Consider the following 19521-nt stretch of genomic DNA (forward strand, 5'->3'; position numbering starts at 1 on the left):
GCTACTTCTCTTACTGTGACACTGCCATATGGCACTATCCATTTTCTAACTGCTTTCAAGGTTTCATCCACTGTCCAAGAGGCCTTGTTCACCCTTGCTAGTATGTAGATTAATCTCAACCTGCCTAGGCATTGCAATATCAGGAAGCCAAACTGATGCTTACATCACTTTTAAAGAACTCCATATGTACATCACAATTACTGCTGCAGATCATGGCTTGGGCCCTTCTGCTTTACATGGTTCGTTACCCCTCTAATGCCTCTTTATTTTGTGAGCAATGATTTTGTTTGCGCGGCCGGCCCGAAGTGGTTTTAGGCTTATTGTATGTATCTCCCGGCCTAATGCTTGGGTGTCCCTTTAAGTGTTTACGCTGCCGGCACGGCCAGGGTTGTAGGCACCACCTTCTGTTCACTGCTATTTGTTTTTAATAAAGGTTTTTAAAACTAAAAAAACCTATAAAATAAAAATGTAAGAATTCCAGTGTGCATGACGGAGCTTCCTCTTCCCAGCCTGCATGTGTGCTTCAGCCTCCAAGTGTCGCTTATAACAGGCTAAAAACATCTGAGCTCAGAAAAGCTCTGAGGGCGCGGCTCTTCAGATAGGAGCAATTTTACAGCATCAATTTCTCCATGATCCTTCACAGGTCCCAATAGCTTGTTTGTATCCTGACATCAGTGGCTACATCAGCACCACAAAGACGCATGAATGGTGCATGCATGTTTACTAATCCAATAATGATATTTTTGTGCTGGAGAAAAAAATGCGCTCGCTTCTCTGTGTTTCAGATGCAAACACAACATATACTGATCTGAAACCATACAAATACATTAGTAAAAATAAACATTTTCACATTTATTTTGTAAATTGTTCACATGTGAAGCAAAAGAAGTGCAGTTCATTACATCAGCCAGCTGTGCTTTCACACACCAAGGAATGTAGGCGATTTTTGGTGCTAACAATGTTTACATATGTACATATAAAACACACTGTATATAAAACTGTACATTTTTCACACGCGCTAACCAATCAACCAGCCACTGAAGAGTAACATCCTGCAATGTCATCCAAACTGGAGACAGAAGACATCAAGTTGGTGTTGCTCATTGTCCTTCTTCAGTCTCAACCCAGTTTTCTTTTCTATTTTCTCTCACTCATAAAAGTATATACTTTCCAAGCGTTTATCTCGCTGCCGTTAAGCCACACTTCTCCGTACCTCCATTCAGCTTTAATCCCTGAGCAACTTGGTTGAGAAGTGTCTACAACTGCAGAAAGTTCTGATATCACATTGCCATCTCGCATCTCTGTGTTCTCCACACCCAGCAGCAAAGTAGCTGGGGAGTTGAACATGTCTGACATGGCCGCCATGTTCAGAGTCACGATTCCACCCAAGAAGTTGATATTCATGACACAAAGAGACTCTTCTGGATTTTATTCTGTACTAGCGGAGGCTTCCTCCTGGCTGGGCCAAAGGGGGTGCAACAACTCTAGGCCGAGAGGGATGCTGGGGCAATGTTTCTGATTAATTTATTCAGGGCTGCAATTTTTTCATCCAGGATAAAGTTCTTTTTCTCTGCACTTTTCTGCCTCTGCTCTGTAACCTGCAGAGCCTTCATCAGCTGCGCATTTTCCACGTACAGGTCTTTCAGCAGCAGGTCTGATTTGGCATTCTTTTCAAGCTAAAAATGAGAAGAATATGACAATTTAGATTTATTTTAGTGTCTTTGTTTCTGGGTCGCTTAATATTTCCATAATAAGTAAACATCCAATCGGATTGGCTCTTTTTACATTATTATATATTATTGATAATTATGTGCTTCCCTTTAACCTTGGCAAAGAAAATGTTACTTACCCTGCAACTTTCTGCTTGTAGAGCGCAGTGTTTAGATTCATATGCTTTGCATACTCCTGTCATCTACATACCTGCCAACTTGAAGAATAATCTCACTGTGTGCCTTGAAGGGGGTGGGGCCGCGTGCCGAGAGGTACCTGTGAGGCACTCTTGAACCCCACCCCGCCCCAAGTGCCTTCCTCCCAAAAAAAAGCTTGCTGAGGCCTGTGCTATTGTCCTGCTGTGTTTTCACACCCCTTAATGGACTCCGCGAGTTCAGAGCCTCGGAAACCGACCTGGAAAACCACTATTTACTGTGGTTTTCAGCTTGTTTTCCCTGCCACCAGGTGATAATCGGCTCCTCACTGGGAGACCGGGTGATGGGAGCTCACATCCTCTGTCACACTGTAGCACCGCAGGAGTTGGCAGGTATGCATCTAGTGTTGGGCGCAGATGTTTACAAGTTGTTTTTTCTAAGGTGTTTTCAAGTTACAAGACCTGTTGTGACTCCTCCCTTAGCCTACAATGCACCAGGGCAAAGACTTCATCTGAGATTATCTTCTGCACTGCAGGTCAGTAGTGTAAGTGGAGAGTAGCATCGAAGATAGATTAGTAACTGTGGACGCAAAGGAGCTCACAGGAGCCAGAAGCCTACCGCACACTTGTGATGCCGAGGAGAGGGCAGAGTGCATAAACCCCTTTTCTCGGTAAGTGCTATATATCGGAAAGTGTCTATCTGCTGTGCGGGACGTGGGCAAGCTGACCAGGACTAGAAGCCCCATAACCCCCCTGGGAAGCCAAGGAGGGGGTCCAGGATGTAAGCCCTTTTACTTGGAGAGCACTATGTAGCTCAAAATGTCTACCCACTAAGTGGGCCTTTACCAGTGCAAAGCCAAAGCTAAACGCATGGCTGTCTTTGCCCGTCATCGACTGGAAGAGGCTGGGCTAGGCCACCCCACTTGGCCCTTGCATAAACCAGGTACTGACCACGCTCTCCCTTTTAGTTTTCTGTGCAGCAGCACATGGAAACTATGTAAGTTTATGTAAAGTTCTTAATAGTTGGTTGCTTAGACTGTGCGTCTGAATTGGCTGATAATCAGTCAGCGAACCCTGGAAGTACCAAGACACCCACTTGCTACTACATGTACATTATGCTGTGGGTGTCACCTAGAAGTAGACCTATGCTCTGAGTTTGCGTTAGTGGGTCTGTTGATTTTTGAACTAGTAATTGATTGACTCTCACTAAAACACTTAAGAGCACTACTATAGATGGATTTCTAGAGACTGTTAGGGGCATTAACAAATAAATGGAACTGGCAGAAAGCCAATTGTAATTTCCAGCCGGCAAAGTTGTTATTCTTCATACCTTATCACTGCAACAGTCAACAGCACCTGGGGCACAGTCACTATACTCTACCTTGGGCTCTAATGGTGGGGGGGTGTCACCTCAGCTGAGCTACCATATAGTACCAACAAAGAAGCTTGTCTATTGGCTGAGGGCCAAATTGATAACCAACCATCTCCCAAAAACCAGTCAGTGGGTGGGCAAATGCGGGATGGGGGAGAGGGGTTGGGGGGTATGCTATTGCTACAGATTTGTGCACCGACAGATTCGCACGTACGTGCCTCCTATACATTTGCAGCGGGCTACCTATCCATATATTATTGTTTTGTATAGCGTATCATACCTAGCCCCGGGCACCACAGAAATTTCAGAGCAATTAGGAAATAATGGGGCATATTACCAAGCAATAGCGATATTTATCGCTATTGCTTGGTTAGCGATAAAAAATTATCCCCGAGCTGCGGCGATTTTTATTGCAGATAAACCTTGGCATTACCAAAGTTTATCGCAAATGCGATAAAAATCGGCAATAAAGCATGAATATCGCTGAAAAATCTGCGATATTCAGGCATTACTGAGGTAATGCTTTTAGCCATGTTATCCACCTCCCATTGAATAACATGGCTAAGAACTGCTCCTGGGCAGGTGTTCGCTTTTGGAGATATTACCAACTCCAAAAGTTGGTAATAGGAGATAGCGATGTTAGCGACTGTTTCCAGTCGCTAACATCTTGGCACGCCCACTTTGCATGTCATTAGTGATAAATTTTTCTGACATGCAAAGCGGGGCCCAAGATGGTCGCTATCTCCTACTAGCTGTCGCTAACTGGTGTTAGCGACAGCTAGGTAATAGGGAGATAATTTTATCTCCACTTTCTTGGCTTTTAAAGCCAAAAAAGCGGAGATAAATCCCTTGATAATATGCCCCCATGTCCTTAACTGGTTGCATACAAACGTCAACTATAACTCCTTTTTTGGATGATATTTTGATGGTCTGAACGGTTGGATAGATCGGTTCGGCAGTCAAGAACTTCAGTGTTGACTACATAATCTTCAATTTTAGGCATATTAATATTGTATACGGTATTCTGTATCGCTCCCATCTGAAGCCTACTTACTTAGGTTGAGTGAAAGTTCGGTCATTGTGCTTCGTTTATAGACATCTGAATTGGGAGCCACGAGGTCATGCTCTAGACTCCCGTCCTACACCCTCTTCCTCATACATTTCTACCTTCAACCATTTTGTGTGCTTTTTGACTTGCCAGAAAATGAGGACTGTTTATCAATGATCCTGTTCCTACTATTAAAAGGGATTCCAAGCCAAATGATAGCTAATCTATTATCTCACCTATAAGCGATCCTACTTAGGAAGGGGCAGGAGAGATCTCTGATTGTAACAGCATCTCAAAGCTAACCTGGAAGATACTGAGTGGGGTTTACTTTTGGACTTGAGCTCTGAATTTTTAAAGAGACATGGGCCCTTGAAAATGTCCATAGACTTGGCTGTGTGAGTTTTTATTTTCCTGCAGTTCGCACGTGCTAGGAGAGCTTCTGGTGGTATAGTAGTTTGGCTGAAAATCTCCGTGTGCTCTGCTAAATAGTTAAACACAAGTTCTCCAGATATACAAGGCTCTCTTTCTAATCAACATAACAAAGAATCTACCATGCTCAAATCACCGAACAATTTAGTGTCCTCTTATACCAATAGCTATTGTGTTTTCATTTATGGTCACTTTAATGTGTAGCTAAAAATAGACATGCTCTACAAAGACTGTAAAGCATTTCCTCTCTTAAGCTGTGATTAGCGTGCAGATGTTTGAAATTAAGATTTTAATGCAGGCAGGCCAACTAAAGCGTCATAGTGAGCTTCAAGGTATACCCAGTAGTGTTTGGTGAACATGTGTGGTGTTGACCATAGCAGCTTTACAGATGTTTGCTAAAGCAATGTTTCTTAGTAAAGCCTTATTGACTTCTTGCTTAACTGTAGAATTACTTTAGGTGGTTCAAGCAGTTTACGTTTGGCCATAGCATATCAGGTTTTTGTGTACTTCACAATCTATCTACCAGTGTCTGCCTTGATATTGGACACTCAGTGTGGGGTGTTGCAGAGCCTTCAGTTGCTTTGTCTTATGGGTGGATTTGGTTCTGTTAGATCTTGGGTCTCTAGTTGGCAGAGGTAGGTAACAATGTCCAAATAGGGACTCTTGCTTTTAGTCAGGGTAAGGGGGATACACTCTTTAGATAACCCCTGCTCACCGCCTTGGTAGCTTGGCACGAGCAGACAGGCTTATCAAAGGCAATGTGTAAAGTATTTGTATTAACACTCACAGTAACACAGTGAAAACACCATAAATGGACTCCACACCAGTTTAGAAAAATAAAGTATCTTTATCTAAACTACGCAAGACCAAAACAACAAAAATCCAACATTCACAGTTCAAGAATATGACTTTAAAAGAGTTCTAGGGTTTGCATCAAAATAATCCACAGTTGCGTCAAGTTTAGCCCAAAGTACCTCTAGATGCGACAAAAGTTCCAAACTGAAGCGGTAGCGTTGAAAAAAAGCGATGCGTCACTCCTGAGACCCTGGTGAGGCGATGCGACAGCCCCGCTGGACGCAGCAGGCGTGTTGCGATGAATACGGTCTGTATGGGAAGGGATGCGATCCCTTGTATGGATTCGGTGCGCAGGTTCAGTAGGAAAGGTGTCGCACAGGCACAATGCGACGATCTTCGGGACGGTGACGATCTCCGGTGTGGCGGCGATGTGCAACGCAGCGTCGATCTTCCCCTATCGCGGCCCCTCGATGCGATGGCTCTGCGACAATGTTTGCAGAGATGTGATGCAGTCCGCAAGCAGGCGGTGCCGCGATCTCACCCAGCGACGACCGGCTCTGCAACGATACTCGCAACGACAGGACTCTTTCAACACCGTGGCGATGCATTCCGCAAGCGAACGATGCGTTGGTTTGCGCAGCGGCAACCAGCGATGCGACGATCTTGATCTTTGCAGCAGCTGGAATTTCCTTGCACTGTCGGGGATGTGCTACGCAAGCGAGCGATGCGTGAAAATTACAGATCTTCTTCTTTTCTTTTTGTCCTGCTCCCCAAACAGCAGGCACAACTTCCAGAGCCCACACAATTGGATCAAGCACTCTAGGAAGGGCAGAACCCATACCGCAGAGTTCAGGGGGAAGCTGGGGGTAAAGTCCTTTTGTTCCTGGGACTTCTTAACAGGAGGCCAGCTCTCCTCAGGCCCGTGGATATCTCTTCAAACAAGGGGACACAGCAACAGAAAAGTCCTTCCCCTCTCCTTGGCAGCAAAGCAACTGCAGGTCAACCCACAAACACACCTGGACAGTCTTTCCTCTTCAGTCTTCCAGCTTTCTCCTTGGCAATCAATCAGTCAATTGTTAAGCACACTACACAGTGTCAGAGCTCCGCAGGCAGACGCCGGGAGACACGCTCTTTTAAAACTTGTAAAAATTGCTTTTATCTGTGTGTACTTATCTAGAAGCTTGTTGCTTCACATTACCTGAACTTAGACCAAACAGCGTCCTTCGTGACGGCTGCAACGACCCCCAGCTCGCCTCCCCGGTGACGCACAGGCCACGCCCACTTTCGAGGCCACGCCCTCCTCTGCCCATATCATGTGTTGCCAGCGGAAGCGCAGCGGACGAGCGCAGCGGGAGCGCCGTTTGCGCGCCGAAGGCGCGCCTAGGCAAGCCCGTCTGCGCCCGTCCGCGGCAGACCGGGGCACGGGGCCAGACCCCCTGGTCCTCACCTCCCAGATAACCGATACGATAAAGAGGAGCTCCTCAGCCTTCGCAACAAATACCTAAAGGTATGTGAGCACAGTATTGATCTCAGTATGCGTAGTCCTACAAATCCCTGCGAACACTGTGGCTTCATCCTCAATAAACATCCCAAAGCAAGTACGCCCAACGGCAACGCCCAACCAGAGCACAGTAGGAAAATCAGTGGGGCTCTGCTTAACTGTCGCTCCCTCAAAAAGCATAAACTAGAAGTATTCGACCTTATAACAGACAACAAATGGGACATACTATGCCTCACTGAAACTTGGCTGGACGAAGACTCAGACCCTGAAGTCAGGGAGGCCCTGCCCCCTGGATATGCAATTTGCAGGCAGGATAGACCCAAGGGAAGGGGAGGTGGCATTGCCATAATCTATAGAATGAATATGACATGCTCCCTCGAACCAGCTAATATAACAGATAGCGAAACTGGAGCCTTCTCCATCGGTATCGACAAAAATACGGTCATTAAAGGCCTACTAATCTATAGACCCCCGGGAGGTAGCAGAAACTTCGCGGAAAGTCTCATCCAGAACGTCACCCCATCGGCTATGAGATACAGGAAGTTCCTTGTATTAGGGGATCTTAATCTCCACTTCGAAGACCTCAACAATTCAGCTGCTCAAGAATTGCGCCAAGAGCTGCAAACCTTACAATTAGAAACTGCCTCCCTCCTCCCGACTCATCGTCAGGGGCACCTACTTGACCCCATTTTTAATAATTTGGAGGATCTGAAGCAGGACACTCCCATTCCTTTGCTGTGGACCGATCACTTCCTAGTCCCTTTTCACTTCCTAGTCATGACTCACCATAAAAAAACTCACCATAGCGCCAATAAACAACAAAGGAAATGGGCCAGTTTCTCCATGGACTCTTTTGAACATCACTTCCTACTAAACGGTTCCCCCGCAGACTTAGGAGTGGACGTTGACAGGGCTTGCATGGCCCTGGACGGACACATCACTAAAGCCCTGGACATCACTGCCCCTTGGGCCAATAAGGGCCCGGAGCGACAAACTAAAACTGCACCTTGGTTCAGCACAGCTCTTAGAGAAACCAAGGCAGCCTGTAAGAGGCTCGAACGCGCCTGGAGAAAGAACTACTCACCAGAGGCAAGAGATGTATACAAAGCTAGCATAAAAGAATACCACTTCCAAATTAGGAAAACCAAAGCGACCTTCTACGCTGATCGAATAGATAGTGCTAACTGCTCATCCAAGGAACTCTTTAGGATCTATAAAGAGATTACTACACCTCCCCCCGCTTTAGAGCAGGCCGACACCTCAGCACAATCTTGTAACGCCATCGCGGAATTTTTCCACAAAAAAGTACGCGATATTTACAACAGTTTCCCTGATGATGCCAGAACTGGCTCTAACCTTCTTCCTCCTCAGGAAGAAGCAACTTGGGAGGCAAAGATCGAAGACTGCCTCACAGTATACCAGGTTCCGTCGGAGGACCTCCTGATAGCCACTGCTAAAGGAATCAAATCAGGATCCCCGCACGATCCTGCCCCTGCCAAATTCCTGGCCAGCGCCATGAGTCTTCTGGCACCTTATGTTGGCCACATATTGTCTACCTCTTTTAACACGGGCAAGGTCCCTCACGGGTGGAAACAGGCAGTCGTACTGCCTCTTAAGAAAAAACCCAACATCAGTGCGTCCCAGCTTAGCAACCTACGCCCCATTTCGCTTCTACCCTTCTTCTCTAAACTGGCGGAAAAGCTGGTTAACCAACAACTCTCAGCACACATAGAGTCCAGAGGCCTCCTGCATACCAACCAATCGGGCTTCCGGGCCCGCCACTCCACAGAATCAGCCCTCCTTTTTTCGACTGAGGCACTGAGGAAGCACGTGGACGCCGGACATGTGGCAGCACTAGTGCTCCTGGACCTCAGTGCAGCCTTCGACACTGTAGCACATCATACGCTGCTACAGTGTCTGAAGAAAGGAGGGGTGACAGGCATGGCCTGGTTATGGCTGGAATCTTTTCTCACCAACCGTAGCTTCTCGGTGGAGCAAGGAGGAGCACGTTCCGACACCTTTGACCTCGGTCAAGGAGTGCCGCAGGGCTCAAGCCTCAGTCCAACCCTTTTTAATTTATATGTCACCCCCGTGGCTACTACTGCGGAACGCTATGGGGTGGAAGTAGTGACATACGCAGACGACACACAGTTGGTGGTCGCTCTGACTCAACCTGCTGAACAAGCCGCCGCGAACTTCTCAGCATGCCTCCAGGAGCTGGCTGGATGGATGGCGAAGAACTGCCTCCGTCTTAACGGTGACAAGACTGAGGTGCTGATTGTTGGAAAACCCCCCTCAGTCTGGTCATCTGCCTGGTGGCCGCAGACCTTGGGGCCCCTCCCTACCCCTAAAGATCAGGTCAAGAATCTTGGAGTATGGGTGGACTCAAAGTTGGACTACGACTACCACACCAGACGGGTAGCTGGTACGTGCTTCTCGATTCTACGGAAACTCCGCAAAACCATCGACCTGCTCCCAGAATCATCTAGGAAGACCCTGGTCCACGCCCTTGTCACATCAAAACTGGACTACGGCAATGCCCTGTATCTAGGTGCCAAAGCCACTAGTCGGCGGCGACTGCAGACAATTCAGAATGCTGCAGCTCGCCTGGTCCTCCGGCTGCCCAGAAGAGCCGCCTCAAAAAAATCCCTACAAACACTACATTGGCTTCCGATCAATGAAAGAATCGACTTCAAAGTCCTTTGTATTGGTCACAGGATCGTACATGGCAAGGGCCCGGCCTTCCTTCGGAACCTTCTCTGCCCCTATACGCCCACCCGACAACTCCGCTCGCTAGGAGCAGGCCTTCTCGCTGTCCCCAGACACAAGAAAGCCAGAATGGGAGGAAGATCCTTTCGTACCTTGGCGGCACACAAATGGAACTCTCTCCCCCTGAGCTTAAGAGTGGAAACATCGGAGCTCATCTTCCGCAGGAAACTTAAAACATTCCTCTTTCCTAAAGATTAGCCCGTCTTGTTCTGACTGACGGAGTAGCTGGCTCTTCTGACAGCACGGGGACACACTGACAGTGTAACCAGGCGCTTTACAAATTCAGAAATAAATAAATAAATAAATAAATACCTGTGAAGGTCTGAAGGCGCTGGGAAAGGGGCGGGGGAAGATGGGTGCCGCTTCTGATCGAGCAGCCAGGTCTTAAGTGTCCTCCTGAAGGTCAGCAGGTCTTGGGTCTGTCGTAGGCTCAGTGGGAGGGTGTTCCATGTCTTGGCGACGAGGTGGGAGAAGGATCTCCCGCCGGTGGTTGTTCTTCGGATGCGCGGGACGGTGGCGAGTGAGAGGTCGGCAGAGCGTAGCTGGCGGTTGGGGGTGTAGAAGTAGAGCCGTCTGTTGAGGTATGCTAGGCCGGTCTTGTTGAGTGCCTTGTGTGCGTGGATGAGGAACTTGAAGGATATCCTCTTGTTGACTGGGAGACAGTGCAGGTTTCTCAGGTGGGGGTGATGTGGCCATGTCGTGGTACATCGAGGATCAGTCTTGCTGAGGCATTTTGGATGTGTTGTAGTCGATTGATGAGCTTGGTCGGGGCTCCCGCGTAGAGGGCGTTTCCGTAGTCGAGTCTGCTGCTGACGAGGGCCTGGGTGATTGTCTTTCTTGTGTCTGTCGTGATCCATCTGTAGATCTTGCGGAGCATGCGGAGGGTGTTGAAGCAGGAGGAGGAGCCGGCGTTGACTTGCTTGGTCATTGAGAGCATTGAGTCGAGGATGATTCCTAGGTTGCGTGCGTGGTCGGTGGGGCTCGGGGCTGCCCCCAGTGCTGTTGGCCACCAGGAGTCGTCCCAGGCTGACGGGTTGGAGCCGAGGATGAGGACCTCCGTCTTGTCCGAGTTCAGCTTCAGACGGCTGATCTTCATCCAGTCGGCGACAGCCTTCATTCCTTCATGGAGGTTGGCTTTGGCGGTGATGGGGTCCTTGGTGAGGGAGAGGATCAGTTGAGTGTCGTAGGCGTAGGAGATTATGTTGAGGTCATGCGGTAGGGCGACGTGTGCAAGCGGGGCTATGTAAATGTTGAACAGTGTTGGGCTGAGGGAGGATCCTTGGGGTACGCTGCAGATGATCTGGAAGGCTTCAGAACGGAACGGGGGGAGGCGGACGCTCTGGGTTCTGCCGGAGAGGAATGAGGTGGTCCATTCCAGAGCCTTGTCTCGGATCCCTGCGGCGTGGAGGCGTGTGCGTAGTGTGCGGTGGCAGACAGTTTTGAAGGCGGCGGAGAGGTCTAGGAGGATGAATGCTGCAGTCTCCCCATTGTCTAGCAGGGTCCTGATGTCGTCGGTGGCGGCGATGAGGGCAGTCTCGTGCTGTGGTTGCTGCGGAACCCTGACTGGGAAGGGTCCAGGATTCTGTTCTCTTCGAGGTATCAGGTTAGCTGTCTGTTAACGATTTTCTCGATGACCTTGGCCGGGAAGGGGAGCAGAGAGATGGGTCGGAAGTTCTTGAGGTCTTTTGGGTCTGTCTTGGGTTTTTGAATAGGGCGTTAATCTTGGCGTGTTTCCAGCTCTCTGGGAAGGTTGTGGTCTCAAGGGAGAGATAGATGACGTTGCGTAGGTGGGGTGCGATGGAGCTGCTTGCTTTGTTGAAGACGTGGTGCGGGAATGGGTCTGACGGAGAGCCGGAGTGGATTGTGCTCATGGTCTTGATGGTGTCATCAACGCTCACGCTGGTCCAGGCTAGCAAGGGGACGTGGTCGATGGTGTGCGGAGGGTCTGTTGTGTTGCTGTCTGTTGGGGCTGTCTGGCAGAGGTTCCTTTTTGATTCCAGGATGAGCTAATTTTCTGTAGTCTGGGTAGCCCTTTTTATACCAGTCTTTCCTTTGTTCTCTGGAGGCAGACAGGCCTTGGCTTAGTCAGAACCAGTTCTGGTCAGTCCTGGAGCACTTTGTTTTCCTGACTTCTTCTTTCCTTTCAGAGAGAGGGACAGGGTCGTCAACCGCCCACGGGAGGGGGAGCCAGCATTGTGGAAGGCAGGCACAACCCTATTCAGGCCCAGGTGCTATCCCCTCCCACCACTCAAGATGCAGATGCAGCTATTCAGCCTAGGGCTGACTCATCCATCCTCCTGGGGGCTCCCCAGCCCCTGTCACTCACAAACCAGACAGTCAATTCACAAACAGGCCAAGGCACACCGAAAGGTCAGACAAAAGAACAGCCGCTTTCTAAAAGTGCTGTTCTCAAACACAGGATTTCCTTTCTAAAAGATAGGTTATTAACTTCTGAGTTCAGGGATACCAGACTTTAATTTTCTATCTTGCTCCTATGGGAAGATATGCAGGTAACCATTATACACAGCAATCCCCATTATAGCCTATGGGCAAGATAGCCCTCTCAATAGTGAAAAACGAAAATGGCTGTAATTCACTACCAGAGCAAGTCACACACACTAGTACATGCTCTAACTTTCATAAAAATAAATATACACTGCACCCTGCCCAGGGGTTACCTTGGGCCTTCCATAGGGGTGACCAATGTGTACAGAAAGGGAAGGTTTAGGCCTGACCAGTGGGGACACTGGTCAGGTCAGCATGGTAGTTAGCAACTGCACACAGGCACTGCAGTGGCAGGCCTGAGACACCATTTTAGGGCTACTCATGTGGGTGGCACAAGCAGTGCTGCAGGCCCACTAGTGGAATTTGAATCACCAGCCCTGGCGCACTCAGCGCACTTTACTAGGGGCCTACTGATATAACAAATATGCCAATCATGGATAAACAATCATAATAACAATGTATTCAGAGAGCATATGCACTTTAGCACTGATCAGCAGTGGTAAAGTACCCAGAATCCTATTGCCAACAACCACAGGTCAGGAAAAATAAAGGAGGAAGAAGCAAACAGTTGGGGATAACCCTGCAAAAATGGTCATTTCCAACAGGTTCCATCTTAACATCTAAGTATGTAAAGTCCTTTCTGCTGCAGAGTCTGGATGCAGGAGGAATATGGGATACTCAATAGTTTGGTTAACATGAATGGGGGAACTACATCTGGTAGAAATTATAGGTTTGTGCTCAGAACCACCCTATTTATGTTAACCTGAATGTATGGTTCCTCTATAGTCAGTGCCTGTAACTCACTGATGATTCTTCTTTGAAACATTATGACCAGATTTAGTATGTTGCAGTCATGTTGTCCTTTATGAGCACTGTTCTGTCTCAAATTAACTTATAAAAAGCTGTGAATGCTAACGACAGACATATGAACCAGGAAGTTGATATTACAACTGTTTTTGTCGTGTCCAGGTACTCTATAGAGTCATGTGGTTAAAGTGCGAAGAATCCATGGTAATGATCACCTGCGGAAGTGGATCAAGTAACTGTCTGCCCAGCAACCAATTGATGCTGTTCCACTGGAGGAGAGTGCTCTGAATCTTGGCATTTACTAACACTAGATCATCCTAATGATCCTGCGCCTGTGACCACTGCCATGCAAGAGACACCTGATGCGATACCTTATTGCAGTATATGAAGGCATCATCCCCAACAATCTCATCCTCAATACAAAGTCTCGAAAAGAGGAAGCAGCTTTTGGAATGCCATCATTCTTCTCTGGTTGGGGTAGGTTTTTTCTGGGACAGCATATAGGTCCAAACCCAAAAAGGACTGGATTTCCTGGGAGTGAACATGGGACTTGTTGGCACTGATGGTAAACCCTAGCCTGTGGAGCACGACACTGCTGTCTGAGTGTGAGCTAGACATTTCTCTCTGGTGCTGCTTTTTATCAGTCAGTAGTCGAGATACAGAAAGATATGAATGTCATTTCTGCACAGATGCCACCACAGCTAAACACTTTCCAATCACCCATGGGCTGTAGTAACCCCGAATGGCAGCACTTTGTATTGGTAAGGTTATCCACTTATGACAAAGCCCGCGTACAGGTGGTGGGTTGGCTATTTGGAGATATGGAAGTATGCATCTGACTGTGGTGAGCTTGCCTTCAACAGCCTGTTGTCAAGCTAGAGAAGACGGGTACCTCAGACCTCTGCAGATATACAGCGTCCATCGCAATCACTTTTGTAAACACCCAAAGGGCACTGATGAGGCCTAAAGGAGACATAGCAAACCAGTGTTTGTGGTCCACCTGGAAGAGCGGATAGTGCCTGCAGGATTCAGATGTGAAAAAAAGTATTCTGCACGTCCAACACCACAGTCCAGTTTTCGAGATGAAGGGCAGATAGAACATGGGCCACGGGGAGCATCTTGAATTTGTCTTTGTGCAGGAATATGTTGAGAGGGTGAAGACCCAGTGTAAGGCGGAAGCACTTATCCTATTTAGGCACAAGGAAGTAGCGTAAATAACACCCAGTCCCCACTTCCAAGGCAGGGACACTCTCTATGGTTCTTTTGGCCAAAAGAGCCTGCATTTACTGGCAACATACAGGTGGTCTTCTGACAGGCGTTCCTATCAGGGTGGCAGGTGTGGTGGGTCTAAAAGGAATGGCAAAGCGTAGCCCTGTTGGACAAATCTGCAGGACTGATTTGTAAGATGTGATGTTATGCTATTCCTGCAGGAAGTGACTGATTCTGTCTTCCATTGGATAGCTTTGTACCGCTAAAGGTACACTAAAGATGTTTAACAGTTCTTGTCAGACGAGCAGAAAATTGTGAGGAAGGCTATCCATGAAGACTGAGTCATTGTCTGTCCAACCCATGACCCAACCTCAAAATGGCTGGGAAGGCCATTGGGCAGGTGGTAGGGGCTGGCATTGGCGATACGCCATTTGGCATTTCATCTAAAAAGATGAAATTGTTGTGGGGATTGCTGGACTGGAGCTTATAGGCGAACAGAACATACCATGGCAGTTTAGGAACAAGTGTGGCAGTGAAACTCTGCTTTCGTGTGGGGGCCACAAACAACTGATGGGGGGTTGCCACCTAGTGGTGGCTGCCAACCCCTTCCCTATGTGACTCTTTACAACAGCAGGAAACCATTCTGCTGCTTCAAAATGTGTGAAGTTTTTAAAACTTTTGTGAGTTGGAAGACTTTACATGCCCTATACTTTACCATGTTCGCACCCCATTTTCTTTCTTCCCACTCCGCACTTCTTCATATTCTGTAAAAACGCCAGATCTACTTGTTTTACCAATGGCAGTTAAGGAGTAGTCCTGTATAGCAAAGCATTTAATCTATATATCTGTTACAATTAAGGAAGGCACTCGTAGAGTGCTTTGGGTACAGCAGGTGCCCCAGCCTTGCACTGTGTCTATGATAAAGGGTAGAAATCCTCAAAACACAGGTCCCAGTGCCATATGTCATCAGGAGGTTAAAGGGCTGCAGAACATACATTTTCTATATGACAACAAAAAAAATAATCGGTCTGATATAAAAGAACCTCAATACTGAGTTGGTCTCTACTGCTGGGTTATTTCGCATTCCAGTTTAGATATGGTTGAAAATCATCCTGTGTAAATAAGTCTAGGTTTAGAAAAACAAGGGCCCAATTTTATTAATATTCGACGCAAAGCGGCACAGCAACCAAAGTTGCTGTGCTGCCTTTAGTGAAAGGGAGAGAGACGAAATGCACCATATCTACTAAGATATGGCACATTACCGCTGGGGTAATTTTGGCTCCACACACCCTTGCGCCATAGTGTTATACAGCTCACAGACGTTCTTACAAAACCATTGGATGAAATAAGAATCTGAAGATGGTGGATACCCACAAGGACATTGTCGGCTTATTGTCCAGCTCCACCAGCACTCAACACGAAAATAAAACTATTTAGAAGGTTATTTCAAGACTTAACCACTAGCCAGTGAATTAATGGACAGCGTGCAGATTTAGTACAGGTTCATGCTGCAAAAACGGGATATAGCCTATGAAACTACATTCCTTGACATCTTTATGCTAAAAAGCTTTAGCAAAGTGGGGTTATTCAAAAGTTCCAAAAATGGTCCTGATATGGCCCTAGTCGTGCAAATTGGCACTCTGTTTGCTATCCAAAGAACAAATGAAGCATGTGATGATAAGCAGAATAGAGATCATCTTGTAGAGTAACTGGAAGGCCAGTTGGTGGTCAGGGACAACTCTGGGGGGTTTAACTTAATCTGTTCAACAGTTTGGTCCGTCATCCTCATTCTTCAAGCTTTTGTCTTCCAAGCTTTTTGGCAGTAGCATAAGAGCACAGATGATACTTGGGTCTACTGGTCTTGGGTTGAAGTCAAAACATTGCCTTTAATAAACAGTTGAAATCTCCTAAAAGAACATCACTCGGTTTAGCAGTACCTCAATCTTGCTGCTCTTGGCGCACCCACCCATTGACCTTTTCTGACCCATGCTGTCAAAAAAGCCAGGGCCGTCCCAGTCCATGGCTAGACTGCTCAACTAGGTGGTCTAGTCAACCAACTACTGGTCGGATGATGAATTTTCTTGAGAGACAGTTTGAGACAAGAATCATGTCATGATACACGAGGGTAGCCCATCGATGCAGCCTCATCAGACACTTGCCCATTAAGGAATCAAACTTAAGGAGTCATGTGAAAGATCTTGGTAATGTATCAACGGGCTAAAAAAATGCCTGGTAACTGGGTGTGAGGATTCTTTCCTCTTACAAGCATTGCAAACATTTCCAGAGTTCACATTCAATGACTTTTCAGAAATCTCTGGCACCCAGTTTGATAACTCTAGCAATAGTGACCGGCGGAAAAATTATTTCCACCAGTTGTTTCCAAAAATCTTCAGACATGTTTAAAATATGGCAGAAAGGACTGGTAGCAACATTAATACTGACCATGTTATTTCCACCACACATTACAAAATACACAATACACTATACTGGGCTCATAGTGGATCCTATAGATCTAGTAGCCTCAGAATGACCACCACTAAAGCCCATTACTACATTCAGATCCAGAAGTTCTCTTATGTTTAGTCTCAGCTAGACTTTGACATGTTCCTGAGGGATGGTTTAACCTACCACCCACTCGTCCATCATGGGCGCTGGACGGGACCTGAGAGTAGCACATGCAATGCTGTTCTCTCAGATAAACAATGGGAGACAAGGTGGCTAACCCCTCTGTGCAAGACACACCTTCGGTCAACCTGATTATCTTCAACCAGAGGTGGCTTCATACACCACTGGAGAGCCTCGTCAACCTTTTCCCTATGTGGGCAGCCAACACCTCAATCGGAAGCTACCTTCGGTTAACACTGGTTTTACGAAGGATAGTCAGCATAAAACCGTCTGTTAGGCCTGGTCTGAACCATGCAAAGTACTCGCGCTAATTTGAATAATGGTGGCCCTCAGACCTGTAAGAGCTCCCATCACACCCCTAATCTCTAGGTATGCCCTGCTGTACTCTTTAACTGCCCCACTATAAACATGCATTGGAAATGCTCACCAGTGGATTGACCTGAAGCTTACAATATCTATAGAATTCACTCCAGACAATAAGCACTAAACATTACCAGTATAATGTCAATAGACATGCTTATCTTGGGGTATCTCTGGCTGATGGTCAAGCTAACAGGAAGGCTTTTTATACCTTCCCATGTAAACAATCTATACTTGATTATTTGAAAAAGGCAGCTGTCAATATCGTTGCATTACAGATTTAATTACTAACCTGCTCTTTTAGCTGTTTCACCTTTTCCTGGAGCATCAGTCGAACAGTTTTCAGATTCATTTCTACTTCCAACATCTTCTCCTCCATTCGCCTGAGAAGTTTTTCATGTTCTTCCTAAAATTCAATCACCCAGATTGCTATTAAAAATGACACGGATTGAATACATGGGGTGTAACATTCTGCTGAGTCGTAATTACTTTTAAGGGGCTTATAAATCCAAACAAAAACATATATTAAATATAATACATTATTTTAGGGAAAAATAGAAAGAGATACAATGGAAAAAATAAATTGAAGATAAAATTGATGAAAACCTAAGCCTTTTTTTCAAGACCAAATTAGTAGCAACAATTGTATTTTATTGTTATTAATACATATTTACCCCTCTGGAGTACACGTTTCTGTATTTTGGCTTTGACTAACTCTTCCACTAAGGAGATTGAGTGTCATGACAGATTCCTTTTTTTTTTTTTAGTTGCTTTCAAGAATTCCACTGGGGATTATGTGACAGAAGCAGGTTTCTGTGCCCCCTATTTACAGAACCGTCTGGTTAGAGAAGGCATACCACACTAATCATTGAATGGCAGCTTCATGTGGCACAGGGAGGCCTCATGCTTTCCCAATTTTACCTCTGGAAAGGGAGGCAAAGAGATGCTACGAGAAAAATATTTTTCACCTCCAGTTCTTTGGATCTGAGGTCTCATTGTGGTAGTTTGTGAAGAAGGTAGTGTATTTATTACTTGTGTGCTGAGCAGGCAAAAACCCTAAGACTGCTGTACAGTCATCTTTATATCTATAAAACTAAAAAGTGAGGAGCGGGAGAATATTTCACTGGTCCGATACACTTCCTTCTAGCTTCATAGGTATTCAGAGACTAGTGGGGTGTACTGAACGGTGTACTCAAGAAGAGTTGGCTACTTGCCCCAAAACCACTAAATGTCACAGATCCAGGAAATAATCTTTTTGGGATACAATGACCCTCATCCAGAAAGTGGCATCCTTCATCATCAGGTCACGCTCAACATTGAGCAGGGTGTGCAATAACTAACGGGCTCTAAAAGAAGCTCTTTGCAGAGATCTTTTTTTGTTCTGGGATCCTCAGTTGTTGAGGTGATCCTAAATTTCATGACTGAGAGATCCAATTATAATTTATTTAAACTTCTGTTTCTTTGCCAAGGTAAGATTAAAATAAAAAGTGGGACTTCAAAGCAAAGTCCAAATATATCTGTTGTCTCTATAGCCACGTGGAGTCAATCCTGGGTTAAACTGCCTGTTTTTTCTCTGACTTTGCATTCCAAAATTCAAACAGGCACCCGGATGGGGAAACGTTATATACGTCGATGTTGAGTGTACAAAAGAAAAATCTATACTTAACTATATATGTATATTCATGACATTGTATTAGTCAATGTTCTGGGTATGACTGCATCATTCCATATTGTGACATAGGTCTGGGTGGCCACTAGTTATCCTGGAAGGTGTGGCCACTACTGTGGTTGTCTATGATGGAGGTTACTACTGATATATTTGTCAGTCAGTGGTTCAGGACTATTTCCATCGATCAGAAGAAGCTCTTACTATTAAGAAGGTTATAGACCACTGTACTACGCAAGGACTGATTGAGAGATCCTTATAATAAATCTGCGACAAAATATCACAATTATCCTTACAGCACGTCGGTGCCTTTCACAGAAAGATAAGGGGAGTGTCCTTCACAAGCTGAGAAACACTATCTAGAACATGAAAGAGACTAGCAATTTGAGCAGTGGCAATACACTTCCTACTCAGGGGTACAGTTCCAGTGCCCATACTTACTAATGGAATATTTACCATAAGAGGTAGACATTGGCAGATGTACCCCCAGAGTTTTCTCTGACAATGAGCTCTTCTGGTGAACAATTCAGCCCCCTAAGCAGTCCTGACAAAAAACTCTAGATAAGTTAGA

At 46.4% G+C, this 19521-nt stretch overlaps 1 protein-coding gene across 1 annotated transcript in view; it reads right to left on the bottom strand.

Annotated features, from left to right (window-relative positions):
* Positions 1–831: 831 nt before the first annotated feature.
* The window catches only part of LOC147666476 (uncharacterized), a 139687-nt gene continuing 120997 nt past the window's right edge, over positions 832–19521 (bottom strand). Inside the window, exons 18-19 of the mRNA XM_086949061.1 lie at positions 17577–17690; positions 832–1676 (exon numbers count right to left, since the gene is read on the bottom strand). Coding sequence (XP_086805187.1) covers positions 1485–1676; positions 17577–17690 — 306 coding nt within the window. The 3' untranslated portion in view covers positions 832–1484. The remainder of the gene's footprint in view (positions 1677–17576; positions 17691–19521) is intronic.

This window comes from Lissotriton vulgaris, unplaced genomic scaffold (assembly GCF_964263255.1).
Source record: "Lissotriton vulgaris unplaced genomic scaffold, aLisVul1.2 SCAFFOLD_2723, whole genome shotgun sequence".
NCBI classification, from domain to species: Eukaryota; Metazoa; Chordata; class Amphibia; order Caudata; family Salamandridae; genus Lissotriton; species Lissotriton vulgaris.